Genomic DNA, 13,200 nt, shown 5'->3' with positions numbered 1-13,200 from the left:
AAAGTTGTTAGGTTTTAATTGTAAACATTTACATTCACTTTGTTGGGGATATCATTGGACTGTACTGATCCTCACTTGTGCGTCGACTGAGTTATTTATAGAAAGCATCCCACATGAAGATGTAAATATACACAAACTTTTATATGCTTACTACTATTCATCTGCACAATAGTGGTCCAAATGTTTATATAAATAGTATATTATATGGATACTTACATAATTTGAGTAAATTAGTGTAGTTTATATGTGACAGAAATTATATTGAAGGTGGAGTGTAGTTTGAGGTGACATTGAAACTGAAACTAGGTCACTGTAACATCTAACCAAACAATATGTGTTTGTGAATTTGTGTGTTGGATTTTAAATAAAAGTTATATTTTTGTATTTGATTTAGGATTACGAAATAAAATGTGTAGGTAGTATTTAATTTTTTCCATAATTTTGCTGAAAAATTAAGATTTATCTAGTGGTATTATTTTAGTTTTGTTATTTAAATATTATTTACTTACATATAAAATATTTCAATGGCTTCTAAGGTACTATGTATTCATCATAGTTAAGATAAATAAGAAAATTTTAATATTTTACTTAAATATTTTAACCTAAACATGTTCAAAAACATACCTTGTCTTGAAAATCTGATAACAAACTGACTCCAAGTGGTCACTTAATGGACACATTTTTAAAGGTTAACTTAAAAGGTTATCACACCAATACACATATCAGATTTGTCTAACATCAAACAATTGTAAATAATGATGTAATATTGGCAATACTATCACGTTTAGAGCCTAGAAACACGATTCATGAACACAAAAGGCAAAAAATAAACGCAGAGACTTGAAACAAAGGGTTAAACACATACCTTTCTGAAAATACAAAACATGCTCCAACTAGACCACTATCTGAGTATGGTACTTTTGCCATTATTGGAAGAATCAAAGATGTTCGAGATTGAATGATAAAATAAATGATAACATTGAGATAAACCAAGCATTTACAAGCGGAGGACGAGATCGCGGGCCGGGCGACACGATGCGTTCACTCTCTCAAGTTCACAACTAATCACATTTATTTACATCACGATGGCACAGCGCGCGTACAATACACAACACCATTCCCACAATTAATCCATACTGCTAATTAGCAGTCAGTAAAACTGCGCATAATTGCACAGAAATGCCGAATAAAACCGCTCTTTGACAATACTTTCTGGGTCATAACCGAAGACAACTCGTAGCAGCCGCCCAATATCTTCCCAATAGTTATTTGTATGTATTTATGACACATGTAATGGATTTTTGGACTTACCTAAAAGAAAATATTCGTGATTTTAGGAGAAAATGTTCATGAAAAACACGGAAAAATGTGATTCTCCATTCAGCACTACGAATACAAAATTTTAGTACTGAATTTCACCCACAGATAGCGCTTTTGAATCGACGATATCTTGCGTTCAAAATGTATTTATTTCTTGTAAAAAAGCTTCTTTCTATTGAATTCGAATATCGATAATTTATTAAATTATAAGTTTGATATCAAAACATTTTATAAAGATTAAATCTTTATTTTAATAGGTTTTAAGTTTATTTCATATTTATTAAAATGATCTGAATTTCAAATAAAATTAGGTTTTTATGAACGCGATTAAAACTTATGCTTGTCATTCCCATCGCATACGTTACGTTTCACAAAAAAAATCTTTGAATTCAATTACGTTTCTTTTATTATCAGAATTTTTTACGATTATTTATAGTAGAAATGCATTAGAAATTAACAATTTGACTTGGTTTTAGTAATTTGATTTCTAAATTATGCGATACATGTTCGATCGTGGAAAATTTCAATAAAACTTTTCGTATTAGTTTTGAGTGAAACGAACACAAGTTTCAACGTTTTTTCATTCTACGCATGAACCGTACTACGAACTACAACCAAAATTCATAATAATTAGTCATCGAATTGACAGAAGCGTGAAAAGGAGTAACCTAAGTTTGGTGGAGGATTGATGACGGGAAGAATATTGTAGGAATTATTACTATTTTACTTGATACTTTTAGTAAAGAAATTAGCAAAAATGCCAGACCATTTGGGAGATGATATGCGCAAAGTGAAAGATGATAAAGAGGAGCCCGAAAAGGAAATCAAATGTAAGTATTGTTACTGACACCAAACAATAACCTTTTGATAAATCTATGCCATTAAAAATTACTAACTAAAATCATATTATTTCAGCTTTGGATGAAGGAGACATAGCCCTTTTAAAATCATATGTAAGTACGATTCCGTGGTATTTATTTTAAACAATGATGACTGGCAAAAATTCACTATTGCATTTCCGAATTACAGGGGCAAGGGCAGTACACAAAAATCATCAAAGAAGTTGAGGATGGTATCCAGACTGTGATGAAGCGGGTCAATGAACTCACGGGCATCAAGGAGTCTGACACAGGGCTGGCGCCTCCTGCCTTGTGGGATTTGGCAGCAGACAAGCAGACTTTACAGAATGAGCAACCCCTACAGGTTTGTTACTCAACTACCATTTGTTTGTAACATACATACTTACAGACAGTGAGCATGCTTCAATATTTTATTGCCACCAGGAATATGAAGACTGATATTATTGATTTATTTGAAACAGGTCATGGTATTTTTTTTATACAGAACAAGGCAGGTATTTGACTGCAATCACACCTGATGTTAAGTGAGATGCAGTCTAGGATGATGTCTTAATATCACATGGAAAAATGTGTATGCTACTTAACTCATCAACTCCACAGTTTAAATCTTCTGAAGATTATTGTCTCATCCAGTGGTTGATATTATCATTAAGTTTATTATCTTTTGCAGGTGGCCAGATGCACAAAGATCATAAATGCGGACTCAAATGACCCTAAATACATTATCAACGTCAAACAGTTTGCCAAATTCGTGGTAGATTTGGCCGACTCCGTTGCCCCCACTGATATTGAAGAAGGAATGAGAGTTGGGTAAGTGAATGTAAAAATTAGACCTTATTTAATTTATGTCAATAATGCTATTTGTATCTACTCACACCTAAAGTCATATTTTACAAACTTAGGCTGAGTTGCAGCCATCTTATTTTAACATTGACAAACGTAAAAAATCTGTCCAAAAGCACCGGTTATTGTCACTGTTACGGTTAAAATAAGTTTGTGCAACTTAGCCTTAAACTTGAACACAAATTAGCAAAACCCAAATTCCCATGTCATCTTCATGTCTCTTATGAGGTATTGAGACTTCACCATACTGAATGGGGATGATAGATTGGATTTGCATTGAAGTAATTGCAAATTCGGACACACATCCCCTATATTATTGTTGATCGCAGCAGCTCATTCCTTATAGATATATTTGAATGGGTTATTACTTTCAACAACAAAAATTCTAATTTTATCTTTGTATTACACATTAGAAATTTCTAGAAAACGTTATAACTTAAAAATCTTTTTCTGTAATCCAGTGTGGACCGAAACAAGTATCAAATCCACATCCCCTTGCCACCCAAGATCGATCCGACGGTCACCATGATGCAGGTCGAAGAGAAGCCAGACGTAACGTACAGCGATGTTGGAGGCTGCAAGGAGCAGATTGAAAAGCTTAGGGAAGTTGTGGAGACTCCGTTGTTGCATGTAAGTTATTGTTGGAAATGATTTTTAGAGATTTTATTTGGGCGCCGTTACACTATGTGAGAATTTGATAGAGACATAGGGCTATATTTCACCGGGACACCATGGCGGCGCAACCAGTCGCCGCTACCAACAAAATGTATAAAGCTTTGCGCAACCAAACGGACACCAGGTAAGTAACTCTATAGAGCTGTACATACATTTTGTTGGTAGCCGGCGACTGGTTGCGCCGCCATGGTGTCCCGGTGAAATATAGCCCATAGTGTAAACACTCACTTCAGTTAGTTTCGTTGTGTATCGTCGATACTTCGGTGTGCTCACGCTTCGCCAATTTCCCGCATAGTGTAACGGAGCCCTTATGGGGAGTAAAGAAAGAATGCTGTATACAAGCTTAGACAGTAGTCTGATACACCTCTCCTATAGCAAACAGCATAAGATGGCTTTGCTTAGTGAAGACTAAGGCAGGTTAGAATTTGCAGGACAAAAACATTATAATCTTTTATGAAACACAAAACTAAATTCAAACTCTAGATTATGGTCATGATATTTTTTTTTAAAGTTTATTAGCAATTTGTATTGTCCAAATTACTAATAGTCCCATTTGCCCCTCGTGTGATATGAAGAAATTTAGCCAATCACAGGCTCTAATCAATGCTTTAGTTTGTATTGAGTTTTTAACAAATTTTTACATTATACAGGGTAATAAAATTTTAATTGTTGGAATCATTTTAAAATAAGACTACTACTCATGATACAGTCAGCCTCAAGTAGTCCAAATTCCAAAGTAGCCAAAATGTTCGCAACACGTCTTTGTTACGGTTGGAATAAGGTTGTGTTGTCAACTTTTTGGCCACTGGGTGTCACGAACTATTTGACGCTGACTGTGCATAGTATATTCCCCAAATATGCCTCCTCTCCTCTAAGAACCTTTTCCCCTGGATTAAAATGAAATTTCCATACTAAATGACAATTTAATTAAACCAGAGTTCAACTAGGGTGTAACTTTTAATAAGGGGGTTTTTGTTCATGTAACAGCCGGAGAAGTTCGTTAAGCTCGGTATTGAGCCGCCAAAAGGCGTGCTACTGTTCGGACCCCCTGGTACGGGCAAGACGCTCTGCGCTAGGGCCGTCGCAAACCGCACTGATGCGTGCTTCATTCGAGTTATCGGTGAGTAGAACTAGGCCTGTTCATCTCCGCGAGTTTACATCGAAAACAAAACACGCACGATTGCCCCCTACAAGAGTACTATTCGACAAGGCCTCACATACGAGCGAACATTGACTCACGCACGCGTATTCTTGTGTATGATGGAAAAAAATAAAGAAAATGGTGTACTAAATACTGTGCAGTATTTAACTGCCTAAATAATAATAAAAACACATAATGTACTTTTTTAAGTTGCCTGAAGACACTGAGAGGTAAATAAGTGGTTAATATTATTCATGATAATTCATGCTAAATCATGTATTTCCTCCGCCATTTTCTGCAGATTGGCACCTCACGTCACATCATTTTACCGAAGTCAGCCCTATAGCTTCGGCGCAGTACCGATCACTGACGTTTGTCAACAAAACTTCTGACAAACTTGCTTGACTCTTGAGACAAGCTAAATTACACCATATTGTTAATGACATTGAGCATACATTTTTTTAAATACCTTCGCGAAGTAAAACTTCTGTACGTAGTACTTATTATTATTCTGTGGTAGAACTAGGAAGTTTGTTTTTAAGTTGTAATAACGTGATTATATGAGTGAATGTCACCTTTATCGACCAGTGGCCTAATGGCCGTTTTCACCACCAATCCCTAATTTTTAAGTGTTCCCTATGGTAACACATAACATGAAGTTTGTTTTCATAGGGGTCACTTAAAAATAAGGGGTTGATGGTGAAAACGGGCATTATTCACGTATTTTGACAGTCAAGATCTCGCTGATGTTCAGAAGTTGTCCCATTGAAAAACATTTCTAAATCCGTATTCATAAGGGTCATTCCGATGGAACGATTACTCGATAGGATCGCAACTCTGCGATTTGTTGTCGTTGAAGTTTTGTTACGTGAATAAGGCTACTGGTTACACAGACATGGCCACTCGTACAGCGTCGTTGCATTGATACATTCTTAGCCATGACAAAACCTTGGCACAATATTTCATTAATTAGTTTTTTATTAACGTTTGTTTTTGTTTCCTATTTTTCTTTTTCCATGTAACAAATAGTTTTGGTTTAATTAAATTTTGTGCTTTTATTGCATGCTCTATATGTACACACGCCAACACTGTTAACTGTCCATTTCCGTTTTTGCTCTCGCTCTCATCAAATGACGATTCTTTGCGATAGAACGAGACGACATTGACAGGCAATGGATAGTTAACACTGTTGCCGATGGTACTTGGGAAGTAAAGAAAGAATGCTGTCTTAAGCTTTGGCAGCGTTTTGATACAACTTCCCTAAATTAGCACTACATTCCTAATAGCATTGTCGTTTGTAGACTTTGGCAATGTTACCAAAATGTAGAACAATTTTAATGCAATTTTCATTAAACATTGGTTATGGATTCGAATTGAAGAGTGACCGATAAGAATGGCAAAGTGAGATTGATGCCTGTTTTCACCATCAATCCCTAATTTTTAAGTGACCCCTATGGTAACACATAACAGGAATTGTGTTTTCATAGGGGTCACTTAAAAATTAGGGATTGATGGTGAAAACGGGCTTGAGTCTAGTTTTAGATTTATATTTGCTTGACGTATTGTATCGACGCCTCAGAACGGTATCTGTTTTATACAATCAGTATGCGACACGTTAGAAGCCATCACGTCACTATAGTCTGGTCCGTGAGCACGTAGAATTTTGTCCAATGACCCCAAGCTACCCATCCTTATTGCTCGCGCGTAATTATGTTGCTATCGCGCTCGCACACTCACTGCGGGTGCCAGTCGCACAGTCGCGACAGCAATATAATTACGCGCGAGCGATAAGGATGGGTAGCTTGGGGTCATTAGACAAAATTCTACGTGCTCACGGACCGGGCTTTAGCAGTACACAACACAACACTAATAAAATTTAACCGTGACTATACTGACGCCCGTATTCACAAACGATGCTTGCTTCAGTGAAGCAGCAAATTGAACGCACAGCGTTGAATAGAGCTCTATGATTGGTTCGTGTGTCACCCTGTGCGTCCACGCGCACTAGGAGACCTCATAGTAATGTTTGTGAATACGGGCGTAAATCATCAACCAATTTGATGCGCCACGTCACAACACGTCAGTAAAATATAAATCCAGTTTTAATAGTTTTTTAATACGGGCCAATTTAAATGCAGGATCTGAGCTGGTCCAGAAATACGTGGGTGAAGGTGCTCGTATGGTCCGCGAACTCTTCGAGATGGCGCGCAGCAAGAAGGCTTGTCTGATCTTCTTTGATGAAATCGACGCTATCGGCGGTGCAAGGTAATGTAGACACGATTAGTAATTTCATCGGTTGAGTTTGAACCTTATGCCAATGAGATAAAGAGTTTATTAACACATCGGTGAGAGTACTCGTATAGTCTGCGAACTCTTCGAGATGGCGCGCAGCAAGAAGGCTTGTCTGATCTTCTTTGATGAAATCGACGCTATCGGCGGTGCAAGGTAATGTAGACACGATTAGTAATTTCATCGGTTGAGTTTGAACCTTATGCCAATGAGATAAAGAGTTTATTAACACATCGGTGAGAGTACTCGTATAGTCTGCGAACTCTTCGAGATGGCGCGCAGCAAGAAGGCTTGTCTGATCTTCTATGATGAAATCGACGCTATCGGCGGTGCAAGGTAATGTAGACTTTACGATTAGTAATGTTATCGGTTGACTTTGAACCTTATGCCAATGGGCTAAAGAGGTTATTAATAAGTCGGCGAGTGTGCTCGTATGGTCCGCGAACTCTTCGAGATGGCGCGAAGCAAGAAGGCTTGTCTGATCTTCTTTGATGAAATCGACGCTATCGGCGGTGCAAGGTAATGTAGGCTTTAGGCAGGGTACTCACCTGCTATGTAGCACGTAACGTAGTATGTAACGTGTACAACCTTCAAGTGAGTACGGCTCGTCCACGGTCATCGCGTATCTAGCTGCGAGCTCCCAGATCCTAAAACGAGTCGCCTTTGTGCTCGCAGTGATACCGCCGCTCGGCGGGTCGCTGCGATCTCCCTGCGAACCACACGCGAGCAGCTCGCAGCGGGCTCGTGCCTATGTACGGTCGACAGCACGTCAACGTAAACACTGTGGTATCTTACGTAGTTGTGATAGGGGCGAGTTTGCAACGAAAATGTATAGCTTGATGTGCTGTCGACTGTACTCACTTGATACAGTATCTGATACATTACATGCTACACGGCTAGATGAGTACCCTGCTCTACGATTAGTAATTTCATCGGTTGAGTTTGAACCTTAGGCCAATGGAGTAAAGAGTTTATTAACACATCGGTGAGAGTACTCGTATGGTCTGCGAACTCTTCGAAATGGCGCGAAGCAAGAAGGCTTGTCTGATCTTCTTCGATGAGATCGACGCTATCGGCGGTGCAAGGTAATATAAGCTTTACGATTAGTAATGTTATCGGTTGAGTTTGAACCTTATGCCAATGGGATAAGGAGTTTATTAATACGTCGGCAAGGGTGCTCGTATGGTCCGCGAACTCTTCGAGATGGCTCGCAGCAAGAAGGCTTGTCTGATTTTCAAGGTAAATATAGGCTTGGCGATGAAACTCAATCGAGTTTGAACCTTATGCAAATGACAAACTTGATGTTACTGACTTTTAGAGCTCCTCCACTTTAAGGTGCGTATAGGCTAAAGCATTTACTTGTAACAGAACAACGAACCGCTCTATGAAATGTTCTAGTGTTCACCTTTTCACGAACTAAACGTCGTACATATTATTCATTCGTAAGAACGTTACATACATAGAAATGCTCTAGTCTATAATCACCATAAGCGATTGTCCAGGGCTTATTCCAGTATTCCCCGTTGACAATCCCCGTCAATGGGGATTAGTGAACTTTTTGTTCACTTATCCCCGTTAACGCCAATTGGAGCTTCTAAATGGGGAATAATGAACTAAAAAGTTCATTAATCCCCGTTATATTAGGATTTTATTTTGAACGTAATGGGGATTAATGAACTTTTTAGTTCATTATTCCCCATTATAAGTTCCAATTGGCATTAACGGGGATTAGTGAACAAAAAGTCCAACATATTTTATGTATAGTATGATGTGCTTTCAACTGTACAAATACATTAAAATCAATGTTTTTTTCATGGGGAATCTTAACTGGAATGCTGACTAAAAGTTTATCAGTGTTCTCTTAACTTCCCCTAAAGCAAACAAACTGCCACTTACTTTGCAAAAGCATAAAATATAGATTCCTTTGATCCAGGTGGAAATGCTTATATTACCCCGTAAACGTGTGAACCCAATCCCAAACCAGTGTAATTTCGACCTGTGTTTATAAAGCTATATTTTACTGCTTTAATAAAGATTAATGCAAGGCATGTTAAGCAGTTGGACATTAAAATATTAATACAACACGATCAAGGTTAACTGCGCATCTCGTTGTAATGCTACTCTCCCGCGCACGTCCCCGCATTCGCAGTGTCGATGTGACGTCACGGCAGCCAGATGCGCAGTTAGCTCGACCGGGTTGTACTGAGGGCTATCGTTTTAGCGCTCACCAGTTAGCGCCACTGTAGAGTAAGGTCCTGTCACTTGCTAGTCGCGAAGACAGTGGCACCAACTGGTGAGCGCTAAAGTGGTAGGAGGACTATCGCATTTGCACTCATCAAGATGGCGCCACTGTAGAGTAAGGTCCTGTCAATCGCCAGGGGTGCCAACTGTTAAGTATAAAAACGATAGCCCTCATTGTAGCATTATAATATTACAAAAGAAAAACACGTGAATAACAGCGTAATGTTACAGATTTGACGACGGCGCGGGGGGTGACAATGAAGTCCAAAGAACTATGTTGGAGCTGATCAACCAACTGGATGGTTTCGACCCTCGTGGAAACATTAAGGTAATGATTTATAATAATTGTATAAACCTACCATGAAACTTGTTTGTGTTATTTGCCGAGAGATGTCACTGCTCTTTGAGGGACGAAAAGCTGTACCGCGGTGTCCAGATTTTTTTCCCTGGCTTTATATACTGTGAGGATTTTGAACCTTTGTGAACCATTGACAACCTGTGTCAAGCATTAAATTGTCACCTACATATTGACGTCTTATTTATACCTAGATAAGAGTCCCTTAAGTGCGCCGAGAGTATCCGTGGTTTATTCAATAATGTCAGTATTTACCACAGGCATAGCCCAGCTGAGGTATATCTAGAGCGCGTGGAAGGGTGTTTTGTTACTTCAAACGTCAGCGACTTTATACATCGAGTTGCTTCACCTAACTTTAATCGTAACGTTGGAGTTTGACAGATTTTTACGTTTGTTTAGTTAAATTAATATGGTGTAACGCAGTAACAGCCCTGTATATCATTTCTCATTGTCGTAGAAACTTTTCATAGTGAAAAGGTGTGATTTGCAAAAATAACAACGATTGCTGACATAGTGTGTTAAAACTTAAAAGCAATGCTGCTATTTTTACGTCAAAATTCCTTTTTACAAAGTTGCATTTTGTAGTACACTCAAACGGAAATAATATTAAATGTTCCATTTGTTTTAGGTTCTAATGGCGACCAACAGGCCTGACACGCTAGACCCGGCCCTAATGCGTCCCGGCCGCCTCGACCGTAAGGTGGAGTTTGGCTTGCCGGACTTGGAAGGCCGCGCTCATATCTTCCGTATCCACGCCCGGTCGATGAGCGTCGAGAGAGACATCCGATTCGACTTGTTAGCTCGACTGTGCCCGAATTCTACTGGTGCTGAAATCAGGTACTTGTGGGCTTTATTATTAAGGCGTTAAGGTCGGGTTTAGCTAACTTGTAGTAACTTGGGTACCTTTCCAATATACAAGTGTCACATGAGATTTGTCCTACTTACTCTACTGGTGCTAAAATTATGTAACAAGAAGATAGGTGTGGTGATAAGTCATTACAAATGGGAAGTTATAAATAAATAAGTTAGCCACAAAAATACATGATTTTCCGGGTTCGGACACACATTATGTAGACTGATTCAAGTTTTTCTATATTATGTATCTTATTAGTTACTGTAAACAAATGCTATAGTGGTGACATTTTCATTGTACCATTTTCATTTTTATAGATCGGACCTCCGCGGCCGATTCGAAAGTCAGCAATTTAATCCCCGTAAACGGCTGGATTATTGTGATGAATCCACTCATAACACAAGCTTTTTTAATTCAACTAGAAGGTTTAACAAGAGTATTCGACATTTAATGTTCTTTTAAATAAAAGGTTAACCATAACTTTTTCTACAGGTCCGTCTGCACAGAAGCGGGTATGTTCGCGATCCGAGCCCGTCGCAAGGTGGCTACCGAAAAGGACTTCTTGGAGGCAGTCAACAAGGTCATCAAGTCCTACGCCAAGTTCTCAGCCACTCCAAGATACATGACCTACAATTAAACCGCTTTGTGCCTTGTCTTCTACGCAGTAAAGTCCAAAACTGCAAGGTTTTATTGTGAAAGACAAGTCGCGTGATTGAAAGAGATATCTTTACCCTTTGAAAATGTACATAAAGAGTTTCTCATTGTTTTTTGTTGCCGGCCGCCATTTTGTAGAGTTGTCAAAAACAAAATGGCGGCCTGTCACAGTGATAGAATGTTCGTAACTCTTGTTGTATATCGAAATGGGTGACATCTCTTTGTTAGATGGTATTTACTATTTACATTATGATTTTTCTGTAATAAATATAATAAATAATTATTAAAAAATTTGGTTATTTTATTTACTAAGCGAACTTTATAAGAGTAGAATTTAGTAACATCTTCCCTCTTTCCTATTTGCTTCCCGGATGACAAATATTGTCAATAATGTCTTTGTTGCATATTTTATTCTATTCTGCCATTGATCTGTCTGCTCAAAAATAATAAACGAATATGTTGGGTACATTGGGCTAAAACTTACATAAAAATATTCATTTCACCATTGCATATTTTTAAGCCACATCTTCATGCAGTAATAATTTTTATTCTTACACATTATACGCTTCTTTATGACTACAAAATATATTAAAAATGATAAATGGATAGTTTAGTTTACATATTATGCAACAAATAAATTACAATAAATTAAAAGTACCTACACCAGAACCATCGAGCCATATGACTGTAGTTTAAGATATCTATCGTGAAGATCATGCAAAATTTGCGCACAAACTACGTAATTGTTATCTATCCATTCTATCATAAGGGCAACCGTACACTCGTATAACGTATAACGTTGCTTTTGATATAAAAAAAATCGTGTTGAGTAACTTTATCATTATTTTTTTTGGGACGTGTTTATAAGTGCTTTTTAAAAGCCTGATTGCAAAAATAAAATGAGTTTAAAGCGCTATGACTGAGTTTCTTGCGCTGTTTCTTCTCAGCACTGGTCCATTTGTTATCCCGAAGCAGTGGTAGGGTTAAAGTCAAAGTACTGGGACGTGTAAAAGAGTTTTCTATAAGCCTACTTGCAATATAAATGAATTGGAATTTGTGGTCGAGTTAATAATTTAATTTTTATTCTAAATCACTTCATTTTACACTACAAAAAAAGTAAAGAAGGAAGTCGGTATTATCGCTAAGAAACGAGCTTTTCCAGACAACCTACGGAGCTAAGGAGAGGACTGTTTAAATTAAGTAAAATGGATGGCGGTGATTAATAAAGTGAATCAAGAGATTTGGATCTATTTTTAGAATATGTACCTACTTATTTTATATTTATTTATTCAATAGAACAACCAACAAGACATACATTAAAAGACAAACAATATTTACAGCGTATTTAATTTAAACTTAATATAAATGTGCTGCCTTAATTATAAACTATGACTAATGTGTTTCAGAAATGACTAATTTTCAGATAGACTGTATCAACTCAGTCAAATTAGTTTTAGTGTGCGCCGGCCCTAAGAGAATGGCGTTTCATACTGTTTCATACATAATGTATAATTAGTTGACGTCTCGCGCTTTCATTCTATTACACCTGCCCGGGATTATCTACCGGCACTTAGCTATCGCATGTCTTCGTTAGCTCAAATTATTTCGATAACTACAATGAAATTGACGATCGACGGTAGTTATTTATTTTAAAGGGTTCTTATTTTTAAATAATGAGGGTACTCTGACATAAGAGATTATAGTGCGTGTGTAACGGGTGTGACTGTGTTTTGTTTAATTTAATTTGAAAAGAAAGTGGTTTGTGATAAGTGTTTGTATGTTTAATTATAAAGATGTCTGTTAATGTAAGTACCCTAGTGTTTGTTACTTAGTAGGAGGATTTTGGTTGTATTAGTAACTGCGTCCGGATAAATATTCGAAATTATTCATGAGTTATTTATAAATTATTCATGACCATTTTTGACAAAGAAGTTTCTGGGGTTAAAAGTTTTAATGATTTAAATAACCT

General features: G+C 37.6%; 1 protein-coding gene across 1 annotated transcript; it reads left to right on the top strand.

The window, feature by feature from the left end:
- The first annotated feature begins 1,969 nt into the window (after positions 1 to 1,969).
- Positions 1,970 to 11,522, top strand: LOC135078727 (26S proteasome regulatory subunit 7). The gene is made up of 10 exons (XM_063973287.1): positions 1,970 to 2,150; positions 2,236 to 2,273; positions 2,350 to 2,523; positions 2,851 to 2,990; positions 3,485 to 3,653; positions 4,686 to 4,818; positions 6,978 to 7,104; positions 9,601 to 9,697; positions 10,353 to 10,561; positions 11,070 to 11,522. The coding sequence occupies exons 1-10, from the start codon at positions 2,078 to 2,080 to the stop codon at positions 11,212 to 11,214; spliced, it is 1,305 nt and encodes a 434-aa protein (XP_063829357.1). The 5' UTR covers positions 1,970 to 2,077; the 3' UTR covers positions 11,215 to 11,522.
- The last annotated feature ends 1,678 nt before the right edge of the window (positions 11,523 to 13,200 follow it).

This window comes from Ostrinia nubilalis, chromosome 15 (genome assembly GCF_963855985.1).
Source record: "Ostrinia nubilalis chromosome 15, ilOstNubi1.1, whole genome shotgun sequence".
NCBI lineage: Eukaryota > Metazoa > Arthropoda > Insecta > Lepidoptera > Crambidae > Ostrinia > Ostrinia nubilalis.
This window is presented reverse-complemented; position numbering and strand designations above follow the sequence as displayed.

Bases quoted from the DNA above. Each gene is read 5' to 3' on its own strand.
- LOC135078727 (XM_063973287.1), top strand. From the start codon at position 2,078: ATGCCAGACCATTTGGGAGATGATATGCGCAAAGTGAAAGATGATAAA. The intron at 2,524-2,850 runs GTTTGTTACTCA...TATCTTTTGCAG, and splicing joins AGAATGAGCAACCCCTACAG to GTGGCCAGATGCACAAAGAT. The intron at 2,991-3,484 runs GTAAGTGAATGT...TCTGTAATCCAG, and splicing joins GAAGAAGGAATGAGAGTTGG to TGTGGACCGAAACAAGTATC.